The sequence below is a fragment of the Diabrotica virgifera genome, chromosome 2 (assembly GCF_917563875.1).
Source record: "Diabrotica virgifera virgifera chromosome 2, PGI_DIABVI_V3a".
Taxonomy (NCBI): Eukaryota; Metazoa; Arthropoda; class Insecta; order Coleoptera; family Chrysomelidae; genus Diabrotica; species Diabrotica virgifera.
In genome coordinates, this window is record NC_065444.1 from 129,421,909 (window position 1) to 129,432,852 (window position 10,944).

Sequence of the window (10,944 nt, forward strand, 5' to 3'; positions counted from 1 at the left end):
TTGTACATTGAACATTGGTTATTTGGTTGTCTATTCGTTATTAAATGTTCCAAATATATGTACTTCTGGTCATAATATTTTGTAATAAACAAAACTAAAACCTATCATTTATAAATATTTTAAATTCACAACAAAGAAGAAAAAAAATAAAAATAACTTAAAAATAAACAAAACTTTTAGTAATAAAAGTCAGAGTAACTCAAAAAATTGTTATAAACAATTTAAACGTGTTTATTAATAATACTTATAATACGTACCTACTTATTTGCCTTCTCGCATTTCTCCAATAGAATAACATTCACTGCTTTTTATAAAATTTGTAAATTGTCAGATTAAATTTTTGAAAAAACCTCGTCAGTCATATTATACATTTAAAAACACTTTATAAAGTAGCACTCAAAATTATCAATTTCAGTTTGAAACTGAATATGTATACTCATTATGGAACTATACAAGAACACAAATACCTTGGAATTTCCAATTAAATAATATGATTAAAATGGAATTAATACAATCCCCAATACAACCTTTTTTTGAACTTTTATTTACAATCAACTTCTACATGAGAGTTTTAAGTAAATGTGAATGAATTTGTAAATAATTTCGAAATATCCTAGTGGCCTTGTTGTCGACTCATAGAAATCTAGCAGGTAGACGTGGGTCGTGACGTCAGACCCGTTCACGAGCCTCTGAAGAAATTTGAATTTTATAGCTTTTTCAATGTCTCGTAATAATGCATGCATGCGTTTTATGATCATGTTACCTCATATTTTTTAATATTATTTTAATATTTAAAAATATATGCAAGTTCCTATTGTAAATGATTGCGATCCTGCAGTAATTGTAAATGATTGTGATCCGAGCAGTAAATTGAGGAATATGAGTTATGACCGAGCAGTACGGGAGAGATTATTTTAAATATGTAGGTATTATGTGCAGAAATAAAATACTCAGTGTAAGATATCTTTTTATGCACCCGTTTATGATCAAATTCGATGTTTTCGAAAGTCATACCGCTACGACTACTAGGGACGTGTAAGATATTTTTAAAACGTTACTAGTTATAAGTACGGAAATACCGATTTTACGTTGCCTACTCAATTCAGTACAAAGATCAGATACATCAGTATTTTGTAATCAGTATTTGTACTCAGTGCCACTGAGAACCGGTATCAAAAGTAACCGTTACATGTCCGCACTGATTTTGCCTGTCCCTATTCTCCACCTCGATAGCCAACGGTTGGGTTGGCTTGTGTTCATTATGCGGCACACTAGAAAAATAAATGCACGGGTCACCCGTCCCGCCGGCGCAGGCTGTGTCTGGCTTAGGTTCAATTTGCGCCGGGCCTGGCAGCTTTGCCCTTTTCCAGGAAGTTGATCACATCTTGTGAATCCCAGAAAACGATGTTATCACCTTTCCGGCCGATAGGACAGTCTTCGTCTTCGAAGCACGTTCGAAGTGGTCTTGTGGTTGCGCGTGTTATCCTGAGTGAACAAAATTTCATTCAGGATAAGACCCACGCGATTTTTTTATGCCTATTGGCTCAGCTATCTCGCGTACCTTCAGTCAGCTGTCTGCCAATACGAGATAGTGGATTTTTCCACGTTATCCTTTCCAAATGCCGAGCTGCGACCACGTTGAAACTCGTTAAACCAATTTTGACCGTCGCCATCGAAAGAGAAGAGTCGCCGTACATAGCATGCAAGTGCTCTTTGATGTCTCTGCGCTATTTCCTTTCCAAAAACAAGAATCGAATCACCGACTGATATTGCTCTTTTTTAATTTTTCTAAAATCCGTAGACACGCCTGCTTCCACACGCGGTCAAAACAAAACCACGAGTCCGATTTAGCTTAGATTTTGACATATGCCATCTACAAGAATGTACAAGAGGCTAAGTACTTATCGGACCACCCACGTATATCAAAATAAAACCTTAGCATTTATTATATGGAATACAACAATAAAGTTTTGGATAAACCTAGATAAATTAAAAATATTAATATACAGAGTGGGCCAAAGAAAACAGTCCACCTCGATATTTGGCAGTATTTATTAGATTTTAACGAAATGGCGAAACAGGTCGATTTTTGATCTAACGGGAACACATTGTTGCGGTACATACATCTGTCATTTGTCAACCCCTTCCCTGTCTGGACTGTGTGGACTCGTCTTTGGCCTACTCTGTATATATATCTACGGGGGTCCTACAGCCTCTGCCGCATCCCGCATTTTGATCTCCACCTTTTTCGGTCGGTCCATTCTTCCTCATTTATGGCTCTATCTCTCATTATTCCTCTGATTCCTTCTCTCCATTCCAGTGCTGGTCTTCCTCTCCTTCTTCTATTCCATGGAACATAGTTTAAAGCCAGTTTTGGCCATCATTCATTCGCATTACATGCCTGTACCATAAAAGCTGTTCGGATTCTATTGTATCTACGGTATTGTAGATTATTCCTGTTCTTCTTCTTATTTCTTCATTTGGGATGTGATCAAGTCTAGATATCCGACACGCTCTTCTTAGTTAGTCCATTTCTACTACTTCCAGTTTTTTCTTCTCATTCATTGTTATTAGCCAACATTCAGATCCGTACGTCAAAATTGGTTCTACAACCGACTTGTAGATTGTCATTTTGGTTTGTAAACTAATTTTAGGAGACCAAAGTAACGAGTTTAGTGTTTGTACCACATTTCGACTCTGTTGTATTTTCTGCTGGATGTCCCGTTTCGATGTTCCTTCCTTCGCTATGACTGTTCCTAAGTATTTAAATTCTTCGCATTGTTTTATATCTCTAATCGAGAGTTCTGGGTCTCTTTATTCGTCTTTTATTCTTAGATATTCTGTTTTGTTTATATTGATTGTGAGTCCCCAATTTTCGTATTCTTCGGTTAACTTTCGAATCATATAATCCATTAAAAATATTAAACAAAATAAAAAATTAATTAAAACCCTTTATAAAAGGTATATAATTTATTAAAATTTCCTACATCACATATGCAGAACGTTTTCGATCTTAATACATATCATCGTCAGTGCTGAACAGGATGTTCACATGCTAAGCTGAAAATATATGGGTAAACACCCTTAAAAATTATACAGTCATGGAAACATCGACAAAAATTGTTTTAAATAACATGGATGTTAATAAATAATACATGGTTAAGCACGGGGCACCATTAAACAAAATGTATAAAATTATTATTATGTATTGAAACTAATTAACGAGTTACAGCAAAGATTGTTAAAATCATGAAAATTGTTCTTCACAAATGTTTTGTCAGATTTTATGGAATCGTGTTGTCCTGAGAAGAGAAGGAATTTCAATGAAAAAAATAAAATGTTACTTACATTGTTTTCTTTTTTAAATCGTCTATTATTTGGCGTGCTGTATGTGGACTGGTATTAACGGTATGGAGATAGATGTCACGGTTTGGTTGTTTTATTTTTTATATATTCTGATGATAGATTTTAAAAAACAAATGTATTAAATTGAGCATTTTCTACTAGGGCTGAGACAAAGGAGGCTTATTGAATGGTGATATCTAGGTCGGGCGAACCAATCATCAAGATAGTTTAAATTTAGCGTTAACATGAGATGGTACCACTGCTTTACCATCCAGAAAGAATAGTACTTACTATCGTTGTAATAGTGTTCAGCATCCAGTTCATTATTTTTTATTTATTTTAACAGTTTCTTTTTCCTATTAAAAAATCGATCAACTGCAACAAATATTTTTCACAGTATTTATGCAAAATTGAATGTATTGAAGCGGCATTGACGTCGTCTTCAATTACATCACTTATAGCTTCGATTGGACTCAATACAAAGGATCTCCAGATGATATAAAATCTATATTGGAATCAATCTACAAAGGCACGCAGGAACAACTAACTTTCAACTCAAGAAATTCAAATATCAAGAGGTGTACGCCAGCACTGTGTTCTATATTCTCTACTGCTAAATGTGTATGAAAAGGATATTCCAGATAGCGATTCCAAACCATGTAATGATACATCGATACGCCGAGCGCGCGTCGACACTTGGAACCGAGCGATTCTCTCAAATCGCGCAGATGCCCCCACTAAGTTTCACCTCTCCGAACCAACACCGGCAGAGGGATATTTAAGAGCACCGCAAGCGACGATCCGACAGCGACAGTCCTGAACGACCGTTCTGGGCTCCATAACCAGCCAAGCGAAGTGAGCGAGGCAGGCCAACTTGAGACGCAAGGTGTACCGAAGTGAGGTAATTTGCGACTCGTAATTCAACGGAGGCAAGCGTAGTGAGCGAGTCCCCTATAAATATATATTTGAATATCGCTGTTAATTTTGTTCTTCTGTTACAGACGCCTATCCGGGGGAGTCCTAAAAGAACTACCACGTTACAACCAAGCAAAAGGCATAAAAATAAATGGAACACATATAAACAAGATACGTTAGGTTGATGACTCGGCCATACGTAAGTTGGAGGATTTCCAAGAACTTTATGGTACCAATCAATATTGATAAAATAAAGTTTATAATCCTGCACACAACAACCAAGTTCAAATATTAGTGAATACTTTGGATACACTATAAATAACAAACTAGATAGCGATGTAGAAATAAAAATAAGAACAGTGGTGTCAAGATCAGCAAAAAATATCCAAAAGTACTTGTGCCAAAGGGAGATTTTTCTAAGTTAAGACTCCACATCGCAAAGTATAATATCGCACATACAGGACTAAAACTTGGGGAAAAAAATTTGGTAATTACTGCTTATCCCATGAGTTGATAATGTGACAAACGAGGAAGTGCGAGGAAAACCTGGCACCGAACGTGAACTGTTTTCGAAGACAGAAGCTAAGAGTACCGGGCTGACAGGAATAATTATTAAAAGTATGCTATTTGATTACCAGAATATTCATGATATCATCATCATCAACGATAATTTTTTTGCCAAACCTCACTTCGTGCTAATATACCTAGGACTCTGGAATCGTTGGAACGCAATAATAATAATTATGTACTGAGAGAAGATAGCGCCCCCAGTATTCCATAAGCTGGGTGTAATGGGAAAAAATTATTGTCAAAGTTTTGAGCTTTTCGACACTCGGGATTCTCAGATATATCGTTGCCACCTTTGACTAGGTTCAGGTTCATACGGATGGTAGCTTCGCACAATTACGCGTTAGAGTAAGTGCGCCAACTAAATGTTCGAACCTAGGGTTCCTCTCGTATTGAACAGGATTACTATCGCAACGACGAATCAGTGGGGTAAAAGTAACCTAACTAACTAAACGTCTCACGGCGGTCTAAACCCAGCTCACGTGCTTTGTCTATGGCTGGACAATCACACGCTTTACTAATTCTGCTTCACAATGATAGGGAAAATTGACTTCGAAGAATCAAAGAGAAACGCGTCGGTACAGAGGCTCGGCCGCCACAAGTAGTTATCCATGTAGTAATTTGTTGTGACATCTCTTGCTGAAAACTCTTCAAGCCAAAAGAATCTGTAGACTGTGATTTTGCAGTCCCTATGTGTATTGTACATCAAGATCAAGTCAGCTTTTGCCCTTTGCTTTATGCGACGTTTCTGTTCTCGCTGAGATGGTCGTAGGACACCTGTGTTCTGCTTTAATAGATACCGCCCCAGGCAAACTCCCCGTTTGACAATGTCCTGGAATCGAATCAGGCTGGAGTTCAGTTGACGCTCGACACAAATCACACGAACGCCTAGCCGGGTATCCGAAAGGCAAGTCTTATCGGAAACAAGAAATCGACGAACGGCAGAACGCAACGAAACTTAACTCCGTACCCTTGGCTCAGTAATTCCATAAAAGTCACCGCCTTCAGAGCGAACAACGCACACGTTTCACCTTACCAAATATTGTTCTGAAGCTTTTTCCTTGTGGCATCTTATGCAATTTACTATTTTATTTGGAAAATAAGCCACAATTTAAGTTTGAAATTTAACTTATTTGACGTTTCGACTTCCACTTCGGAAAGCGTTATCGAATACAAAATTTTAATAAATTAAACAAACTGTGTTTATGTTGCTTGATAAAAAAAATTCTTCTAATAATTTAATAATTTAATCTGACTCATTCATATTAACAATGCAGACATAGACGACATAGACAAGCAGACGGCTTTAAAATTATATTGCTAATATTTATGAGCTGCGTTCCTGGGACGATTTTATTGAAAGATAGTTCATTCGATTACATGAAATCAACTTTAACTTAAAACTACGAATGAGTAAAAAAATCATAAAATGAAGAAATGAAATGAAATTAATTACAGTTGTTAAAACTATAGTCTGAAACCAATTGTACTCTCAACTATTTTAAACTATTTATCTCGACATCGTAAAAGCACGGGGGTAATTTTAAAACATTCAATTTGAAACATTAAATGATACACGTTACAGATATTGATTTGGTCTGTTTTTTTTTTTTTTTTTCGAAAACACACAGTACTACACAATCCTAGTTCATCATTTTTCACATCTTTTTTAATCTTTCTAACTATGTATTAATCATATTTACGTTTTTTAGGGGGACGAGAAAGTCCTTGTGAAGTACCCGAAGTAGGAGATATAAGACAAAATATTTCGCAATATGTTCAATCCTTAACGAATAATGAAAGTTCGCCGCCTATTTCCAGCGTTTCAAAAATGGTATCAGAGATTGATAACGTTCAAATTAAAATGAAACAGGCAGATGTAGAATTACAAATAAAGGATAAGAAAGTTAAAGAAATTATTGATGCAGCTTCGTACGTCGTAGAATTTTATATAAGGTAAGAAAAAGAGAAATAATCTTTTTATATTTAGATGATCGAATAAATTCACAAATTTTTGTGAACTCTCTAAAATATTCACGCTTTTTTCTGTCGGAATCAAGTATTTCAACAATTTGATATATCGGAAATGAAATATCTCTGTATAACAATTTTTTCTTGAAAATTTACAAATGTTGTAAACAAACTTACAATGAAGTAAAAAAACTTCGAAAGTATGATGGTATAATTTATTTTAAAAAATTTAAAATTCATCAAATTTAATTAGAATCCTTTTGAACCCAACTTTTAAGGATTCGGCTGCAGGTTCCGACAACACCCCCTTCGTATTCCTCAAAAATCTTCCTATATCTGCAATTAAAATCATATTATGGACCAGTCAGAAATTTCCAACATTATGGAGTGAATCTATCGTTATAGACGAAGCAACGAAGCATTAAACCTAGGAATTTTGTGCAGTAAGATGAATCGTCATGCAAGTTTTTGCATTCGATTAGAGAGAGTGTCAGGCAACTTTGTGAACTAAATTCATCTAGGGCAAAAGTTTTTGTGCATAAGAAAATGCATTTTTAAAGTGCATCTCGAAGAGGTAAAAATGAAAGATTTAGAACTCGAGCAATATTGATGGAAATGAGTTGAATTTTTATAATCGGGGGTTTTGGGGATCGCTGAGCACGAATTTCATATCGGCGATGGTCTCCAAGGTACCTGGTGCCCACGGTGAAACTCGTCGCCTAGAGTTTTACGTTATAATCATTAAAAATCAGTCAATATCCATTACTCGGGGGTTTTTGGGGTCGCCGGCCACGAATTTAATGTTGGCGATGAGATCCAAGATACCTGGTGCCCAGGGTGGAACTCGTCGCCTGGAGTTTTATGTTATAATCATTCAAAATCAGTCAATACCCATTACTCTGAGGGTATTGAGGGTCGCTGAACAAGAGTTTCATGTGGTCGATGGTCTCCAAGATACCTGGTGCCCAGGGTGGAGCTCGTCGTCTGGTGTATTATGTTATAATTATTCCAAATCATTTAAAACCATTACGCGGTAGGTTTTGGGGGTCACTGAGCACGAATTTCATGACGGCGATGGTCTCCTGTGTACCTGGTGCCCAGGGTGGAACTCGTCGCCTGGAGTTTTATGTTATAATCATTCAAAATCAGACAATAACCATTACTCTGAGGATTTTGGGGGTCGCTGAACAATAATTTCATGTGTTCGATGGTCTCCTGTGATCCTGGTGCCCAGGGTGGAACTCGTCGTCTGGAGTTTTATGTTATAATCATTCAAAATCAGTCAATAACCATTACTCTGAGGATTTTGGGGGTCACTGAACATGAATTTCATGACGGTGATGGTCTCAAAGGTACCTGGTGCCCAGGGTGGAACACGTCGCCTGGAGTTTTATGGTATAATCATACAAAATCAGTCAATAACCATTACTATGAAGGTTTTAGGGGTCGCTGGGCACCAATTTCATGTTGGCGATGGTCTTCAAAGTAGGTATACTTACAATAATCTAAAAAATACGTGTTAAATTAAATGTTAGTGCACGTATTCATAATCAATTTATTTGTATAATATAATGAAAAAATTAATAAAAAAGTAAAATAAAATAAAAAAAAGAATGTGTGTGTACTCTGTACGCACGTAAGAAGTTATACTTCTACTACATATTATGTGATTATTAAGACAATACCAGAATTTAAAAAAATAAAAGAATAAAACGCACACAAACACATTGAAAAATGCCACAAAGAAAAAATGATTTCTGAACGATAATAATTGTTGGCAAAAATTTTAAATACGCATTTTCTGAAAAAAAATATGTAACAAATATACTTACAATCATAAAATGCATAAAAAATAAAAAAACAAAAACTTGCATCTGGAATCGAACCCGTGAATTTCGAGGCGCTTTGATTCGTAATCGAAGCCTAGACTCACTCGTCCAATTCCACATTATTTGTCATGTGGAAAAATAGGGTAACTGAACGTTTTACTGTTTGACAGTTGTTTTGAATATAATTAAATTATGTAGTTTAAATTTTGTGGAAGAAAATATTAAAATATAACAAAACAGTAAGAAAACAATATATTATATGAAGATTGGTAGAACTTTTGTTGGTAATCAAATTAAGTATGTAAATCAAAGCATTACATACCTACTATATAAATAAATCTACGCCAAAAAATCATAATTTAAAAATAAAAATCGGACCTAATTTGGGATTTCTCTCTAAAATCCCCATTCTTGAGAAAATAAATGTACAGTAGAGCGTCGATTATCCGAACGTCGATCAACCGAACGACCGCTTATTCGAACTATCGACTCCCGCGTCCCGCACTCGAATACCGAGCAAGCGTTAGGAATTGACGCTTAAAATATCTTCAATTTTCTTCAATATTGTATCCAAAAATAATTATGTTGTTGCAAAGACTGCACTTTTTTGTTTAGTTGCTAGTTGTCATTATCAAGATATAAATAAATATGTAGGTATATAAATATGGCTTTTATTCACTTGTGGATAAATATGTATGACTATAAATATGTATCAATATATTGTAGTTCGATTATCCGAACAAATCGGTTTTCCGAACACCTATGTCCCCCAATTAGTTCGGATAATCGACGCTCTACTGTATTTCAACCTAATCCAAATGTATAATTACAATATGATTGTAATAAAAACTACTTACCAAATTAGAATGAGTTTTCCTTGTCCAAAATAGTCCAAAAGTCCAAAAATATAGGTATATGAAAACTATTTAAAAAGACAGTATAACTATTAACTAACTTTTGTTTGTTGTTCCTTTTCACACAAATTTTAAAACGCAACAACCATAAATAGATGTGCCACAGCCGCCATATTGAATAATTTTTGACATGTCATTTGAACATCCAATCAGAACAAAGTTATAATGCGCATGCGCCGGGATCATAGGTTTTAACATATAAAAATTCACCCTCATATCGCCGGTAAAGAAGTATAACTTCAAAAATATATTTACTTATTGAAGTTACACAAATTTCTCTCTTCCGCAATTTCGAAAACCAAAATTATAAAACAGCGCAGCTATAGATTGTAGATAATGAAAATTCCTTTAATACCAATCTTAAACGGTTGATATTATAATATTATTATTTATTTTGTAATTAACAAAACGAATAAGTATAAAATATATGACTTTTTCAAAACACCAACATTAAAAACTTACTTTGCTTTAAAATACGGTATCACTTTTTAGATGTTTTTATAATTAATTAAAAATTTTTAAAAGCACAAAACTACATAATATTGTAGCTTGGAGGTATTCACATATATACTATGCTTTGTTTTTAAACCGGGAGCAGTAAAATAAAAAGACAGATTCACACCCAAGAAAGTCAATAGAAAAATCACCATATACATCTTCTTTTTTGGTTGATCATATCGGCCTTCGACGGTAATCCATCAACATTATATTATACTAATACGTCGCTAAAGAGTTCTAAAAACCACTGTTATTTTTATATAAAAGCAGACTAGAAATCTAAAAATTAAAATAAAACCGCAGAAAACACAAAAAATCGCTGATATAACTTAATTACCCTTGAAATACCAATGTCAAAATTTCATAAATTTTATTAGTGTCAAAATTTAACGACAACTGCTTTAAAAGCGACAAAATTTTAATATAATTTTTAAATAGCTAATTTTTTAGGATATAATATAAAAGTGTTTTAAGAAAAATTAATAATGAAAAATATATCTAGCGACCCCCAAAACACCGAATTAATGGGTATTGACTGATTTTGAATGAATATAACATAAAACTGCAGGCGACGAGTTCCACCCTAGGCACCAGGTACTTTGGAGACCATCGCCGACATGAAATTCGTACTCAGAGACCCAACATGAAATTCGTACTCAGAGACCCAAAAACCCCAGAGTAATGGTTATTGACCGGTTTTGAATGGTTACAACATAAAACTCTAGGCGACGAGTTTCACCCTGGGCACCAGGTAACTTCGCCGACATGAAATTCGTACTAAGCTTCGTACCCCCAAAACCCCCAGATTAATGGTTTTTCACTGATTTTGAATAATTATGACATAAAACTCCAGGCGACGAGTTGCACCCTGGGAACCAGGTACCTTGGAGACCACCGCCAACATT

The 10,944-nt window shown here is 35.0% G+C and overlaps 1 protein-coding gene across 1 annotated transcript in view; it reads left to right on the plus strand.

Annotated features, from left to right (window-relative positions):
• LOC114332924 (uncharacterized) overlaps positions 1-10,944 on the plus strand; it is a 141,929-nt gene that overhangs the window by 111,122 nt on the left and 19,863 nt on the right. Inside the window, exon 18 of the mRNA XM_028282714.2 lies at positions 6,540-6,783. Coding sequence (XP_028138515.1) covers positions 6,540-6,783 — 244 coding nt within the window. The remainder of the gene's footprint in view (positions 1-6,539; positions 6,784-10,944) is intronic.